Genomic DNA, 18,294 nt, shown 5'->3' on the forward strand with positions numbered 1-18,294 from the left:
TACAAATAGTAAAGTGCAGATACCCCAAAAAGCTACTTAAGTAGAACTTTCAAATGTTTTTACTTAAGTACTTTACACCACTGTATACTGTAAGTCCTAGCAAGAGACAGAGAGCATGTGTATCCAGGCACAGCCACTCATTGGCCCCTGAGGAGTCTGTCCCCGCACCCAGTTCGACCACATACCACAGAAAGTCATCCTTTACCTCGCTCACATTGACTTCTTTCTAGCTCTAATAAAGAGAAGGCACTTGCCCCCCCAGATGAATTTCATCACCTGACAAGGTATTTGCCCTGCTGATCAGATTGCTCTTGCTCCTCTAGATCCTCTTTTCTTTCCTCTGCTCTATGTATCCCCAGAGCCCTCTCTCTCCCTCCCTCCCTCTCGCACTCTTTCTTTCGATCCTCACTTGCTCTGTCTCTCTCTCTACCAATCCTCCTCTCTCTCTCGCTCCCCCTTTTTTCTATATTTTTTTTATTTAATCTGGCAAGTCAGTTAAGACTTTCCTGGAGTAATTGTGATGGATCTGAAAGTGCTTCCTGGAAGTCAGTGTTAGCTTTGTGAACAGCGGTATATTTGTCGGAAAGCGATTCTGCAGACGCTTTCGTTCGCATCCTTTGATTATGATTTCAGAGATTAAAGACTGAAGCCGATTGTAAAAGCTTTGTGATTCAGCGGTCTCCGAGTGAACATGGTTTTAATGCAGATGTACAGAGCAAGTTTTGGACCACACTCACAGTGACCCATGTGCCTGTCTGGCTCATTTGTCCCTCTGTCCCCTCTCTGGCTCGGTCTCTGAGACATCATGCTCTTTCCTCTTTTTGCTTTTTGTCAGTTTGCATGCAGATTGGAGATGGGGAATAGATCAAAAGCGGAATGGATGAGCTGGTTTGCAAGATCCCCCCAGCCTTAGCGGATTTCAAGGCTGACTGAGACTTTGTATGTGTGGGTGGGTGGGTGGGTGGGTGGGTGGGTGGGTGTGGGTGGGTGTATGCGCGTGTGCGCACTTTGCATGCGTGTGTGTGTTGTTGTCTTTCTGTCACCCTACACTATGCAGTCCTTTTAGGCGCCAGGGCTTAGCAGCAGAGCCACTCTAGTAGAAACATGGCAGTATGGCCGATACACAGACGGGTGTGTGTGTGTGTGTTGCCCGGTACTAGTGTTTCCTCCATACATGCTCCAAGGAGAGGCAGGGACCCTCAGTCTGCTGCATCCTGTAGCACTTTATTTAACCGCTGTCTCCAACTAAGACCTGGTCCCTGTCCATTACCCGTTTCTGTGTGGCCCAAGAATGGATCCAGAGAGAGAGAGAGACGGAAAAGAGACATTTGCTGAACAATCCTGGTTTTTAAGGGACAGTGGCTGGGAGGGCATCGTGTGTGTGTGTGTGTGTGTGTGTGTGTGTGTGTGTGTGTGTGTGTGTGTGTGTGTGTGTGTGTGTGTGTGTGTGTGTGTGTGTGTGTGTGTGTGTGTGTGTGTGTGTGTGTGTGTGTGTGTGTGTGTGTGTGTGTGTGTGTGTGTGTGTGTGTGTGTGTGTGTGTGTGTGTGTGTGCGTGTGTGTGTGTGCGTGCGTGCGTGTTTGTGTGTGTGCCTGCGCGTGTGTAGAAGGGGGAATGGCAGACGTGCGCTTTGAAGTGCTCAGGCGGCCGCTCGGCTCCCTCTCTCAAACCAGCGCTGGTGCTCGTTATACCAACGGAGAAGGTGACGCCGCGGCCACCGCACTGGTAATACCATAGAATGAATGTGGGAAACAGGCTTTTGCATCATGGAACTAACAACAAATGTTTTTGTTCGCCTGGTAGGCGTTACAAATTGAAATTTTGATTGTATTGAAAGGTCAAGTCGTGAAAGCACATAAACGAGCCTGACCTTTTGGGCTGGCCTTTCCTTGACTGGTGTGGTCATTACTAGAGCGGCAACATAACAAAGCCAAGTCAGCCGCGCACACACGCACGCGCACACACGCACGCGCGCACACACACACACGCAGAACGCCTTTATTCTCTATAGCATACATTTCCCCTAGTGGTTGTTGAGATAACATTGTCGTTTTATGACTTGCGCTATTTTGATTTAGAGCCCTCTTCATTATGCGAAGCAAAGTGCACATCTCTGTGTTAGCAAGGCAGCGATTATTTATGCAGTGATCCACCATTCTGCTCATTGGGAGATGCAGTTCTACAGGCACACCTGGGACCTGTTCAATAGGGAACACCGTACCAAGCATCTCTTACTGGACAAGCTTTTCTTACTGGACAAGTTCAAATAGAACCTCTCTTTCCGTTCTGTGCTGAATGAACATGACCCTTTTTAATGAAGGGTGAGATAGCTAGCATCACACAACTCCTCTGGAAAACCACATCATGCACATCTCCTCTGACGCATGCACACACACACACGCACACACTGACACACACACACACACACACACACACACACACACACACACACACACACACACACACACACACACACACACACACACACACACACACACACACACACACAGTCCTTATCCACCATCAAAACCCAAATCCTTTAGCTACAGAGCAACGGCTTGGTGTCTACATTACCCTACAAGATACTGGTGGTGTAGCAGTAGCACCGTAGCATGATATACGTATTTGTCAGAACACAGCCCTGCTTGCCAGGTCCTAATGGCTCTGCTGCGTTTTTCAAACGGAAATCTAAGAACGGTGTCTTTCCCTTGAGCAAGGGCCCTTATCTTGGGCCTATACGCTGTAATTTCAGGTGCCAGAATGAGCCCGGGGGTAATCCCTCACACACGCCACGCCGCTTCCCTGCTCTCTTCCTCACACCTTTCCATTGATTTGTTCTCTTCCTTTTCTCCCTGCACTCTGCTCTGGTTCCTCAGTAAATGACTGCCACTCCTGGCTAGGACACTAATCTCCTCCTCTCCTCTCGCTATCGCAGCTCACACTTCTCCTGAGGAGTCACTGTGGAGAAAACAGCTCAACCCGAATTAAACATGAAGGTGTAGAGAGGCAGTTAGCTCAATTAGCATTTGAAGAGGTTCTATAGCTGTGCAGTAGGACTATTATTATTCTAGAGCACAGGAAAAAGACATCATTGGATCTTCAGTTTGTGGTGTATAGACGCAGGATGGGGATTGAGTGAGCACCATGTTGTGCTTCGGCAAGATCGATCGGAACTCTCTCTCCACCCCGGGGAAAGGTTCTTGCCACACTCCCGAGGGCCAAAAGGATCACTTGTAAACACCTTGTGACGAAGGAGCTAGAAGGAAAATAACTTGTTGCTTGACACTGACGTTACAGTGTATGTAACTGTATGTGAGGTGCACTGAGAGACATTGGTCATATTTCCGATTCATCGTACTCCATTTTAATTAGCAGGATATGGGCGCCACTTACACAGTTACTCCCATTTACCTTGGCCGGTCTTCATGTCATGTTCTTGATTGTTGAAAGGGCTGTTTTTAGTGCCACTCAAATGTTTTGTTAAAGTCAGACGGGCAGCATTGGACGAGTGAGGACAATGAACTGTTTAGATTGGCAGATAAATTGTGTGTACAGTACATGTATCGAATTGTCAACGTGTGGCCCGAACAGCTAAAGAACCAGCATTTAAGGTTTTCTTAACACCACTGGGTTAAAGCCCAGGCATTAGCTCTGGGAGCTTACATGTTCTCAGGTGTCAAGGCAAGGAGTCTAATAAGACGAGCGTAAGGTCGTTCAAATGGAATTGAATTTGTCACGTACACATGGTTAGCGGATGTTAATGCGAGTGTAGCGAAATGCTTGTGCTTCTGGTTCCGACCGTGCAGTAATATCTAACAAGTAATCTAACCTAACAATTTCACAACAACTTCATTATACACACAAGTGTAAAGGAATGAATAAGAATATGTACATAAAAATATATGAATGAGCGATGGCCGAACGGCATAGGCAAGATGCAGTAGATGGTATAGAGTACAGTATATACATATGAGATGAGTAATGTAGGGTATGTAAACATTATATAAAGTGGCATTGTTTAAAGTGGCTAGTGATACATTTATTACATACATTTTTCATTATTAAAGTGGCTGGAGTTGAGTCAGTATGTTGGCAGCAGCCACTCAATGTTAGTGATGGCTGTTTAACAGTCTGATGGCCTTGAGATAGAAGCAGTTTTTCAGTCTCTCGGTCCCCGCTTTGATGCACCTGTACTGACCTCGCCTTCTGGATGATAGCGGGGTGAACAGGCAGTGGCTCGGGTGGTTGTTGTCCTTGATGATCTTTTTGGCCTTCCTGTGACATCGGGTGGTGTATGTGTCCTGGTTTGCCCCCAAACCACTTCTGTCACATAGGCACACTAGTATATACAGTATATGTACGCCATGATCAGATCAGATCTGGCTTGTGTGTGTTTTGTATGTGTGTGTTTAAAGTGTGTGTTTATGGGTAGGTGTACGGTCTCACTTGTGTCTCATCTCTACAGTGTTTGTGCAAGCTGCTGTGCGCTGCATTCCCTATTGTCATAGCTAGCTGAGTTGAGCAGGGGGCCACACTCAGAGCAGTTCCTCCCTGTTGGCGGATGCCTGGGTTCTCTTCCTGCTCCCACACACCCACGCACTCACACAAATGTACACACACACACACACACACATACTCAGCCCCTCTATTTCTGTCCCGGGCAGCCTGTGCTGCCTCTCATTTACCCGTCCTTAACCGTCTGCCCTTCTCCTCACTCCCCTCTGCTCCGCCGCAGACCGCCCGTGCCTGGTGGTGCATTGCTGAGCGTTTGCCTTCCACCACGTCTGTCTTACAGGGGAGATGCACTTGACAACTGATTGCACAAGCTGATTGCTGAACAACGTTCTGCAAGATCCCTGCAAGGTGCACATGTTATTCACCCCCCCCCCCCCCCCCCCCGCCCCCAGCCCCGCCTTAATTCCCGGAAGCCATCGGCAGCTAGCGCAGCGTTGTTACACCCCTGTTTGTATTCCATTTGTGTGTGCATGGTGCTGTCTCTCTCGTTCTCGTGCACCATGGAGGAGTACAACAAAGAGGAAATGGAACGTAAGATCTTTTGATCATATTCTCAGAGGAGATATCTGATTCCGGGAGTCTTTCGTTTTTTTGGGGGGGGGGGGGGTTGTTGCGCATCAGGAGTTCACTCTGGGAAGAATGGTAAAACCTTCAGATGGAGTCTCTGATTATGTTAATAAGCATGTAGAAAGGACTGTCTGGATTTAGCCTTGGAAACGTGTCTTAGTCAAGTGAAGCTCAACGTCTTGAGAAAACAGCAAACCAGCAAGAATATTGTGAATGCATTGTATGCATCTGCTTGATTACACAGTTTTTGTATGATATGAATCAGTATTTCACAGTTGCTTCCAGATGATTCATAATATATTGTGAACAAAAATATAAGCTCAACATGCCACAATTTCGACGATTTTACTGAGTTACAGTTCATATAAGGAAATCAGTCAATTGAAATAAATGAATTAGGCCCTAATCTATAGATTTCACATGACTGGGAATACAGATATGCATCTGTTGGTCGCAGATACCTTGAAAGGTAGGGGTGTGGATCAGAAAACCAGTCAGTATCTGGTGTGACTATCATTTGTGTCATGCAGCACGACACATCTCCTTTGCATAGAGTTGATCAGGCTGTTGATTGTGGCCTGTGGAATGTTGTCCCACTCCTCTTCAATGGCTGTGAGAAGTTGCTGGATATTGGCGGGAACTGTAACACACTGTCGTACACGTCGATCCAAAACATCCCAAACGTGCTCAATGGGTGACATGTCTGGTGAGCATGCAGGCCGTTTTCAGCTTCCAGGAATTGTGTACAGATCCTTGAGACATGGGGCCGTGAATTATCATGCTGAAACATGAGGTGGTGGCAGCGGATGAAAGGCACGACAATGGGCCTCAGGATGTCGTCATGCTATCTCTGTGCGTTCAAATTGCCATTGATAAAATGCAATTGTGTTTGTTGTCCGTAACTTATTCCTGCTTGTACCATAACCGCACCGCCACCATGGGACACCCTGTTCACAACGTTGACATCAGCAAACTGCTCGCCCACAGACGCCGTACACGCTGGTCTGTTGTGAAGCTGGTTGGCTGCCAAATTCTCTAAAATGACATTTGGAGCCGGCTTATGGTAGAGAAATGAGCATTCAATTCTTTGGCAACAGCTTTGGTGGACATTCCTGCAGTCAGCATGCCAATTGCATGCTCCCTCAAAACTTGAGACATTGTGTCATGTGACATAACTACACATTTTAGAGTGGCCTTTTATTGTCCCCGGCACAAGGTGCACCTGTGTAACGATCATGTCTGTTTAATCAGCTTCTTGATATGCCACACCTGTCAGTTGGATGGAATTATCTTGGCAAAGGAGAAATGCTCACTTACAGAGATGTAAACAAATGTGTGCACAAAATGTAAAGAAATAGGCTTTTTGTGCATATGGAAAATATCTGGGATATATAAACATGGGACCAAGATTTTACATGTTGCGTTCATATTTTTGTTCAGTATACTAGAAAGGATGGGTCTCGTGCATATGGAGGGCATTGTTATCGCACAGCCTTCAAGAAGCAATTTTGAGCACGCAATATGTACTATGTAAGTCACATATGCCATTTAGCAGTCAGCGTCAATGCTTTTCTACAATTATTGTCACTGACAATCCATACTATAAATCAGTATCAAGGAGTTTTGCCATTTAAAGGCCCAGGCTATTATGTGTCAGTCAGTCAAATATAGGTGGTATAATGGTATCTCACTGCTTTGCACCGCGTGACAGTGAAAAGTAATAGCTACATAGTCAAAAAAATCTATTCAGAATGCACATCTTCTCACACCAAATGCACACAAACATGCACGCGCACGCACACGCACACGCACACACACGCACACGCACACACACACACACACACACACACACACACACACACACACACACACACACACACACACAGACATACATACAAATAAACACAGCCACTCTACTGCAGCCAGCCACTCACCGGCCAGGGATCGATTGGTAGGGAATGATAAATTAACCAACACCTCAACAAAAGACGTTAAGCAGAGAGCCCAATGAACCATGCTGCTTTGTAATTACCATACCAAATGAAAAATTAGGCATGATGTAGCACCGCCACTGAGTGACATGTGTGTTGGGGTGGGTACAGGCAAGATGGGATGACCATACAAGGCCCTGCTGGAGGTGTGCAAGGAGAAGTGGTGGAGGGGCGCCAGCCGAGCTCTAATGAGGACATTGGCTCGCTTCAGAGAATTGGGTGTAATTGAGCTAAAGAAAACATTCTGTTGTCTCCTGATTGAACACATGCCCCAATGTATTTCTTCAAGGAGCAGCATGTGTCTTTGTCCTTTATCTCGCGCTGCCTTTTCTCTCCCTCTCTCTTTCGCTGTCTCCCCCTCTTAAGGCTGACCTTAAGGCTGACCTTAAGAGGGGGAGACTGGCTTCGGTGACACTGGTTGCAGATCAGAAGAGAGAGGATTGTCTGTTGGGCTAGTTTGATAGGCTGCTTGCTGCCTGGCCCTTTGATGAACTCTCTAACAGTTTTCTTTTTCTCTCTCTCTCGCTTTCTCTCTCTCTCTCTCTCTCTGTGTGTGTGATATATGCGTGTGCGTGCGTACACCTGCGTGTGTGTTGGCATGTGCATTGGTGTGTGTGTGTGTGTGTGTGTGTGTGTGTGTGTGTGTGTGTGGGTATCTATATCCCCCTGGCAGATTGGCCAGTGGCACTCAGAGCAGGGCCTGTCCATGGAGAGGAAGCTTCCATCAATCAACGTGACAGACACTCTCTTCAACACCACCCTCACCATCACCACTATTCTGGTGAGTGAACCGTCACGGCAACACACTCCCAGTGACACACGTTCTGGACAATCCATTTGGTTTAGAATGGAGAGAGTGGTAGTGGGGTAGTATTCCTCCATACCACACCGTCACACTCAGAATGACATACACAGGACATGCAAGTGTACACTCCACGTTCACAATAGAGAGAGTGGTAGATAATAAAGTATGGTGGCGTAGTACTTCACCGTAGTAAATCACGCCGCCCTGTCACACCGTCACACCGGCACACTCCAAATGACAGGTACTGTATGTGCTGGATCACCCACTTGGTGTAGATATGGAGAGTGGTTGAAAATAAGGTGTAGTGGGGAGGTATTTCTCCATGGCACCTAAAACTGTCCTGTCATTCATAGAGTTGACGTCTCTGCCTTGAGGGCGAAAGGCAGGTAGCCTAGCTGTTAAGACCGTTGGGCCACTAACCGAATCCCCGAGCCGGTAAAAAAAAATCTGTCGAGGTGCCCTTGAGCAAGGCACTTAAACCTAATTGCTCCTGTAAGTCGCTCTGGATAAGAGCATCTGCTGAATGACTACAATGTAAATGTTGATTTGCCCCTCTGACTCTGACTCTTTCATTGATGTAAATACAGTCTCATCCTCTATATACACTCAGGAAGGTGTATTGCTGGTGTGCTTAGCGGGCTGAGTTGTTTAGATACTCTCTGTAAGGCTATACGCTTAGCAATTAAAGATGTCATCCGTATTTGGCAGCAAATTTCCAGCGCATGGAGGAACGAGGCTATTGGTCTGGGGAGTAAATGAAGCTCTTCTCCTTTCCTCCCATTTGCACACCCTGCAGGGAGATCCTCTCTCTTCATTGAGCTAGGCCACGCTGCTTTTCCGCAGGTCACTGAGGACTGTGGGAGTTTTTATGACTGAAAAACACTTGGGTTCAATATAGCCATTTATACAACAGATTCTGATTGGCTGAAACAGTGTTCTAGCTACACTGGGGTTCAATACAGCCATGCTACTACTGGCTAGCCCTGCTAGCGCTTGCAGCAGTGCTGATTGGGTGCGTGCATTATGGTTAGCCAGAGAAATCCAAATTGTTCTCCCTCCCACCACTACTTGATGAATCAAAAGACAAGCCCAAAGTATCTTGTAAGGAGGGCCCAAGTGCCCGCAATGTTATTCGCAATGTCACACTTACTGGTTAAGAATGGAGTAGGAATAAAGTGTGTCTGTGTTAACCAGCGACTTGAGAAAAAGGTCTCATTGAGAATGATTGGGATTCAGGTGGAATGGTTCGGTTGGTTTCACCGACCGTGGGGGCTTCTTTAACAAATGAGAAGCTGTTACAACAGAGGCTGCGAGAGAGAGCGAGAGATTGGGGGGAGAATTGCGGCGGTCCGATCGAGCTGCTACGTGTTAATTTCGCTAGATATAGAGTCGTCCAGGCGAATTTCAAAAGCCACCTCAGGAGCAATTTCGTCGCTATCACAACTCATTCATCACGGCGTGATTGCTGTGTCGTGCTTTAGCTCTACCGGTGGGGGTGGCTGCAGCGCGGAACGGCACCAGGAGGATTCATCCTACACCTGTGGGTCTAACCCCTCCTGCAGATTGTTCCAGGACAGCTCCGCATCACTGTCACTGTGGCCTCTGTGTCTCTGAGAGCTGACATACAGCAAACAACCTCCCCCGCCCCTCTGGGGGAAAAAATGGTCTAATTGATTTTGAGCCTCCACAGATGCCAAACATGACCATGTAATCTCTCTGTTTGTTACCGATGTTTGGTTTTTCCATTCCTTTGGAGGTTAGTGAAAGAAATACATGCCATAGCTCTTCCGCTGTGCCACCAGGAGAAGTGATATTTCTGACCTTCTGATTGCTCTGGGAAGATAATAGAGACTCTGCTCTAAGTTGATTTGTTTTTAAGTCATTTTTGATTGGCTGGCTCAGGCCTCTTTAGGAGGGAGAGTGTCACCTTCAGGCTTCAGACCACAGTCACATGGTCAGTGAAGTGTAGTGTAATCCTAGTGTATGGTTGTTCAGGAGGGTCAGGGTTGATTATTCCCATCATCCTCTCTGCTCAGTCAGTGTGAGCAAAGATGGCCACCTGTCAAGGACTGACCCAAAGCACTGTACCTGATGCAGACCTGAGGTCAAATAGTATTTAAACCTTTAAAGCTGTGGAATCCTTAATCCTGCAAACACCAAACCCCCCCCTCGGAGATGCAATAAAACATCAGCACACAGGTAACTTCCAAAATAATGGAAACAGTTGAGTAAATGAGAGATAAAACATACATTGAAAGCAGGTGCTTCCACACAGGTGTGGTTCCTGAGTTAATTAAGCAATTAACATCCCATCATGCTTAGGGTCATGTATAAAAATGCTGGGCAGGCCATTATTTAGGCTACGTCCCCATAGGATGACAATGCCCCCCAATCCACAGGGGCACGAGTGGTCACTGAACGATTTGGGGCATGGAACACTGACAATACTCAGCTGGACACAACCAGACTACTGGCAATGGAGATGAGATGCTGAGAGATGCTGCATTTCTTCATAGCTTTCATAGAATTGTCTGTGGTATATTACAAAAGGTAACATTGGTGTATGTCGGAGAGAGAGAGAGAGAGAGAGAGAGAGAGAGAGAGAATTGAATTGAATTGAATTGAATTGAATTGAATTGAATTGAATTGAAGAGAGAGAGCGAGAGAGAGCAAACTGGGACTGACACAAAGTTAAGAAAAGCTTTCACCATGTACAGACTCAGTGAGCATGGCGTTGCTATCGAGAGAGGCCGCCATAGGCAGACCTGGCTCTCAAGAGAAGACAAGCTATGTGCCCACTGCCTACAAAATGAGGTAGAAACTGAATTGCACTTCCTAACCTGCTGCCAAATGTGTGACCATATTAGAGGCATATTTCCCTCAAGATTTGCAACCTGTAGCCACAAGAAAAAGGCAGCCTAGTGGAGCACAAACACCATCGCACTTCAACGATTTGCTTATTGTTACAACACTGTACATAGACAATAGTATATATTATTTTCAAACTCTTGTGAGTGTAACGTTTACTGTTCATTTTTTATTGTTTATTTCCCTTGTAGAGAGAGAGAGAGAGAGAAAGACCCCCCCCCCCCCCCCCCCACACACACACACACACACACACATTGTCTGGGTTTTACTCCCATGATTGATGGGTCAGAGCCAGCTCTTAATTACATTTTTTCTGCAGGTTTTTATTTATTTAACAGGGCGGGTCACCGTTGAGACCAGGGTCTCATTTACAAGGGAGCCCTGTGAACATGAACATACACAATAGAATTGAACACAACATCATGTAAAAATCACAAAAACAATAAACACAACAAGATTAATCAAAACAAACACAACTCTCACATATCACCTCCCTTCGACACCATCTAAACTGTCCGATGGGGACCAGCGAGTCGAACTTCAAGGTGGTCTTCAGGCAATTCCGTGAGCTGGGGGCATAAAAAAAACTAAATGCATTTTTCCCGAACTCAGTGGAGACCAGCAGGACCTCCAGAACCAGCCAATCTCCAATTAATACATGAGCTGAGGTAGTTAACCAGGTCACCAACTGAGGATGTTCTTCCCCACCTCTGTATAGTGTCCTAACAGTGGGATATATTGGGGAGATCAATATAGAAGTACTTTGCCTTTCCTTTCACACTCATCAATCAACAAGTGAGAGCTAGCTGAGAAATTATGGGCCGCATTTAATTAATCCGGAGCTGCCCACTCCTCTCTGTCGCCGGGGGTGTGGAGACCTATTAATTGAATCCAGAAGGTTTGTTTATTCGTTTCCAAGCTTTCTCCCTTGAAACCCCCGCCGTGTAATGTACAACTGGCCCGTGAAATGCTACTCCTTAATAAGCCCTAGTTTGGGAGGGGAAAGGGAAAGCGTCCGTCCGGCAGCAGTGGTTGAGCGCCTCTACCACCAGGCTGCTGTGAGCGATTAAATCATTTGCATTTATATTGTGCTTTCCCGCCTGGCGCCGCATAACCACAGCAGAGGTGTCAACTCGGGGGCAGAAAGGTAACGTGCGTGGCTGTTTAATAAGTTAATGAACGGAGAGGATTTGCATTTATAGAGTGTCACCGTGCTCTGACTCAGGGCCCGAAAGGCCCCTTCGTTCTCTCTCTGTGTGTACTCTTCTTCTTTAACATGCAGTCCAGGATCTCTCCTGCATGCATACATTCAAAGCATTCACCGGTTTCTCCCTCCATCTAATACTGATGAGTACATCCACCGAAATACATTCCGTGACCTCAGATATGATGCGGAGAAGGCTAGGGAAAACCCCATTCTATTACCCCTATTGCTATTCTCTTATCGGTGCAACGCAAAGCGGTGTGTGCACTGTGTGCGAGGTGGGGGTGGAGGACATAGAAGACTAATCAAGTATAAAAGAAACTGGTCCGGTAGTACCACAGGTAGAAGAACGGTTGTTGCCATGGCGACAGGGTGGTCGGTGGCGGTGTGATGTGTCCTCCTCTTTGAGGTCTCTTGTTTTCCACTTTGTGTCATAATGGAGGGACGCGCACTTCGTACTGCGAGATGAATCCATCTCCCGGTCACCAGTCAACACAAACGCCACCCCAATAGAAGTATGACAGAGCAATTTCACTGTTTGCCTTATGTTCCATCTATATATTTCTCTATGTCAGACAGTGTGATTTTTCTCTCTCTCGACTTAAGTATAAAGCTCCCTGTTACAGAGGACAGGTTAAAGAGGCTACCTGTTACAAGGCTGACTTCACTCTGTAAAACCGACATGTTGCGAAGGGGACAAGTCCTCTCCAACAATGTCATTAATAGGCTCCCACATAAAAAAAATACTAGAGTTTACTATAGAATTCGGTAGTGAACTGTGGAATACGATACAGTGAGGGAAAAAAGTATTTGATCCCCTGCTGATTTTGTACGTTTGCCCACTGACAAAGAAATGATCAGTCTATAATTTTAATGGTAGGTGTATTTGAACAGTGAGAGCTAGAATAACAACAGAAAAATCCTGAAAAATGCATGTCAAAAATGTTATAAATTGATTTGCATTTTAATGAGGGAAATAAGTATTTGACCCCTCTGCAAAACATGACTTAGTACTTGGTGGCAAAACCCTTGTTGGAAATCAAAATCAGCAGGGGAGCAAATACTTTTTTCCCTCACTGTACACTGTAGTATCCCTCAATCATGTGTAGTACTTAGTATAGAATGTTGTAGGATACTGTAGAATACCAGTATTATCCACAAAAAAATGTCAGCAAAAACACTGCAGTCCGCAAGAACACAACTTTTTTTTTTACTATAGTAAATATTACAGTATTTCATTTGCATATATCCTGCCCATTCCCCTCCCCCATATCCCAATTTGTGCCACCTGTAAGAAACCTACATATATATTGTGTTCCCTACAGGTTATAGAAAAGAGCAGACACTCTGAACTATCTGTTCAGACCCAAGTCCTACCTACCTACAGGTTAGAGAAAATGTACTCTTTCAGCATTTCTCCAGTAGGTTTCCTCAAGGAGAAAGCCCCCCACTTCTATGTCAAAGATAATAAAACAAAAACACTTTACTAAAAACTACAGTAATGTCTACAAAAAACTACAGTAAATTATACAGTATACTTTACTACAGTCTGCAAAGACACTACAGTAAATACTACAGTCTGCAAAAACACTACAGTAAATCCTAACCTAGACTACAGTCTGCAAAAACACTACAGTAAATACTACAGTCTGCAAAAACACTACAGTAAATACTACAATCTGCAAAAACACTACAGTAAATCCTACCCTAGACTACAGTCTGCAAAAACACGACAGTAAATACTACAGTCTGCAAAAACACGACAGTAAATACTACAGTCTGCAAAAACACGACAGTAAATACTACAGTCTGCAAAAACACTACAGTAAATACTACAGTCTGCAAAAACACTACAGTAAATACTACAATCTGCAAAAACACGACAGTAAATACTACAGTCTGCAAAAACACTACAGTAAATACTACAGTCTGCAAAAACACGACAGTAAATACTACAGTCTGCAAAAACACGACAGTAAATACTACAGTCTGCAAAAACACTACAGTAAATACTACAGTCTGCAAAAACACGACAGTAAATACTACAGTCTGCAAAAACACGACAGTAAATACTACAGTCTGCAAAAACACTACAGTAAATCCTAACCTAGACTACAGTCTGCAAAAACACTACAGTAAATACTACAGTCTGCAAAAACACTACAGTAAATCCTAACCTAGACTACAGTCTGCAAAAACACTACAGTAAATCCTAACCTAGACTACAGTCTGCAAAAACACTACAGTAAATACTACAGTCTGCAAAAACACTACAGTAAATACTACAGTCTGCAAAAACACTACAGTAAATCCTAACCTAGACTACAGTCTGCAAAAACACGACAGTAAATACTACAGTCTGCAAAAACACTACAGTAAATCCTAACCTAGACTACAGTCTGCAAAAACACGACAGTAAATACTACAGTCTGCAAAAACACTACAGTAAATCCTACCCTAGACTAGTCTGCAAAAACACTACAGTAAATCCTACCCTAGACTAGTCTGCAAAAACACGACAGTAAATACTACAGTCTGCAAAAACACTACAGTAAATACTACAATCTGCAAAAACACTACAGTAAATCCTACCCTAGACTACAGTCTGCAAAAACACTACAGTAAATACTAACCTAGACTACAGTCTGCAAAAACACTACAGTAAATCCTAACCTAGACTACAGTCTGCAAAAACACTACAGTAAATCCTAACCTAGACTACAGTCTGCAAAAACACTACAGTAAATACTACAGTCTGCAAAAACACGACAGTAAATACTACAGTCTGCAAAAACACTACAGTAAATACTACAATATGCAAAAACACTACAGTAAATCCTACCCTAGACTAGTCTGCAAAAACACTACAGTAAATACTACAGTCTGCAAAAACACGACAGTAAATACTACAGTCTGCAAAAACACGACAGTAAATCCTACCCTAGACTAGTCTGCAAAAACACTACAGTAAATACTACAGTCTGCAAAAACACGACAGTAAATACTACAGTCTGCAAAAACACTACAGTAAATACTACAGTCTGCAAAAACACGACAGTAAATACTACAGTCTGCAAAAACACGACAGTAAATCCTACCCTAGACTAGTCTGCAAAAACACTACAGTAAATACTACAGTCTGCAAAAACACTACAGTAAATACTACAATCTGCAAAAACACTACAGTAAATCCTAACCTAGACTACAGTCTGCAAAAACACTACAGTAAATACTACAGTCTGCAAAAACACGACAGTAAATACTACAGTCTGCAAAAACACGACAGTAAATACTACAGTCTGCAAAAACACGACAGTAAATACTACAATATGCAAAAACACTACAGTAAATCCTACCCTAGACTAGTCTGCAAAAACACTACAGTAAATACTATAGTATATACTATTATTTTTTACTACAGTATTTATACTATAGTAAACTGTAAATACTACAGTATACTACAGTAAATACTACATTATTCACTGTAGTGTTTTTGTGGAAACACTACAGTGAATACTACAGTAAAGTCTGCGAAATCCTACAGTGAATACTATAGTATTCCTACCATAGTATACACTATAGTATTTTTCCATGTGGGCTGCAGCTGTCAAGATTTGATGCACGCTTTATTAAACCATTCTCCCAAAAAAGTAAGCACATTTAGTCTTTTAACTAGGGTGGCTGGCGTAAAATGTGGATCCCTGATTGGTTGATGAATCTCTCTTAACCCCCCAAATTGAAATCGTTGAGCTGCTTGCTCAACCTTATGAAAAAGCAGATCATAAATTATGAACAAACTTTAAGAAAGAGTGAGTTAGTCAAAAACAGGGTTGTAAAACAGTCGGCAGAGGTGCCAGACAGGACAGTGGTAGGTGTCCGAGTGCTTTTGTTCCCCCCCCCCCCCCCCCCCCCTGCCAAGTACGGTGGCAAAATGAATTGATGCCCCTGAACAAGGCAGTTAATTCACTGTTCCTAGGCCGTCATTGTAAATAAGAATTTGTTCTTAACTGACTTGCCTAGTTAAATAAAGGTTTAAAAAAAAAAGAGAAGTTGTCAAGACTGAGATGATGTTATGCTATGCTACACTAGATTAGGCTATACTATATGCTATGTTAATTTTTGCGAACTCGTGGGGCTGCCCCAACCGGGACTCGGGTCCACCTTAAACATTACGTTATGTCCGAGGTTGCTAGGTATTGTGTTAAGGTCGCCACATTGTCATGGCGTTCTACATGTGCTTTGCTACATCTGTGTCCCTTTGCAGGAGAACCCTTACGTGATGCTGCGACCGAACCACCAGGAGATGGAAGGGAACGAGCGCTATGAGGGATTCTGTGTGGACATGCTGAAGGAGCTGGCGGACATCTTGAAGTTCAAGTACTGCATCAATCTGGTGGGGGACGGGGTGTACGGGGTATCGGGGACCAACGGTACCTGGACGGGCATGGTGGGAGAGCTCATCTCCAGGGTAAGAGCAGCAGCTTCCTATAGTCAACCTTATTAATAGGGCCAGGAGTTTTCCCCGACCACATGACTTGATCAGGAAAACTCTGGGCCCTACCATCACCATCCATATCCCTACCAATTACCCCCCTCTACCACTTCACAGCATAATGCCACTCGGACTATAGACCAATTCATCAAAACTCAATCAAATGTTATTCATGTCGCCTTTTTAACAACAACGCGTCACAAAGTGCTTTATACTAATCAGGACTGTTTACAGCCAGATCACCCCTAACAAATCCCTTCACACAATGATAGTGATACAACTGATACCCTCTGTTCGTGGCATAATGGAGTTTGTCGTCACGGAAATGTGTACACAACCATTGTGTTCTCTGGCTCCACAATGCTTGTGTACGTCTTTTTTTGGCGGGATGGCTCTCCGTTGTATTACAACCGCTATGCCAAATGCGTTGCATCAGTTGTACAACTTTAGTGTGTACGGGGGTGTTATGTGTGCAGACACACTGTGTCTCCGTGGACTCCAGGGTCAAATGATTCCATCTGATACGTGATAGGCTGAGTGTCTCGTAGTGAAACATGTCCCCAGTGATCCAGAAAAGTAGTGCCCAAAGCTATTGATTGATGTTTTCACATTCAGAGCATTCTACAGTAAGGGGATGTAACCATGCAGAGATGTGGTGAGGAGGAGAAAGAGGAGAAAGAGGAGAATAGGAGAAGTAGTAGGAGTAGCGCAGTGGAGGAGGAGGAGGAGGAGGAGGAGAACAAGGGTGTCGCGGAGGAGCAGGACGAGGACGGCTGTTAATTAGTCCAGATGATGCCCGATCCGGACGACACAGAGTCTTGAGTGGCGCCGCCCCATATGGCACCCTACTCCCTTTGTCGTGCACTACTTTTGACCAGGGCTCGGGTCATATAGGGGGCCACTTGGGACTCGGCCGTGGCTGTGTTCCGTTCACCCTTCCCACTCGGGCACAGCTCATCTTGTCCTAATGAATCTCCATTAGCCCCAGCCACCCTTGAGCGGACACACACAGCACAGAAAAGGGCCCAGCGAACCAGCAGCTGGTGATGCAAAGCCATTAAGGAAATAAAGAAAGGATTGCCTACTCTTATTATTCTATCAATTTGTCCCCCTGCAAGTTGTTTCTGGTTTGGTGACCTTGAGGAGGTCTCCACTCTGTCTAATTGCGCCTCACACGATACTGCTACGGAGTGCCGGAGTACCGAGGAACGTCGGAGAGGGTGAAGGTCGAGGGGAGACAGAGCGGGAAGGTGTGGGATCACTGGGTCCCTGCCTCTGAGCTCCACTCTCGGGGAAGACCTTCAAAACGGAAAGGACAATCGAGGAGAAGAATAGAGAAGAGGAGAGGGAGGAAGAGAGGGGGAGAGAAGAGAGGTTGTACTGTAGCTAGCCTATGGTGGCTGACAGGGGTAACACAGAAAAGTAGAGCGAACGCTGAGAGAAGAGAATGTATGGCCCGGCTTTCCACAAGCTTCCTATGCAAGGCTACAGTCTGCTAGCTGGGGACGGGGGCTTTACTTTAAGCAGCCATAGAGATGGAGACAAAGCCCTAGCGGGAAGATGAAATGCCACGTACAGTGGGGAACCTCTAACTCAATGCATTATTCAGCAGCTGTAGGGACGGCTTATATTTTTTTTCCTATCTCTCTTTTTTTTTTCTGGGGCACAATCTTATGATTGAGCGAAAGTGGAAACAAGTGTGGTGGCATGGGGAAAGAATACAACGATGCATTATTTAAAAGCTGACTTTATACAGTTTGTTTTCTCTATCTCTCTCTCTTTCTCCCCCCAGAATACTTTGAATAGCTGTTAGAGTCCAGTAATCAATATTAATATTCAATAGGTGCATCAAT

At 45.0% G+C, this 18,294-nt stretch overlaps 1 protein-coding gene and 1 non-coding gene across 2 annotated transcripts in view; both read left to right on the plus strand.

Annotated features, from left to right (window-relative positions):
* The window catches only part of LOC110507051 (glutamate receptor ionotropic, kainate 4), a 450,996-nt gene that overhangs the window by 417,682 nt on the left and 15,020 nt on the right, over positions 1–18,294 (plus strand). Inside the window, exons 12-13 of the mRNA XM_036965131.1 lie at positions 7,746–7,853; positions 16,214–16,417. Of these exons, the coding sequence (XP_036821026.1) occupies positions 7,746–7,853; positions 16,214–16,417 (312 nt within the window). The remainder of the gene's footprint in view (positions 1–7,745; positions 7,854–16,213; positions 16,418–18,294) is intronic.
* On the plus strand, positions 13,345–13,397 carry LOC118944797. Its single transcript, XR_005040114.1, has one exon. It is a non-coding gene; the product is annotated as a U7 small nuclear RNA (small nuclear RNA).

This window comes from Oncorhynchus mykiss, chromosome 27, assembly GCF_013265735.2.
Source record: "Oncorhynchus mykiss isolate Arlee chromosome 27, USDA_OmykA_1.1, whole genome shotgun sequence".
Classification (NCBI taxonomy): Eukaryota; Metazoa; Chordata; class Actinopteri; order Salmoniformes; family Salmonidae; genus Oncorhynchus; species Oncorhynchus mykiss.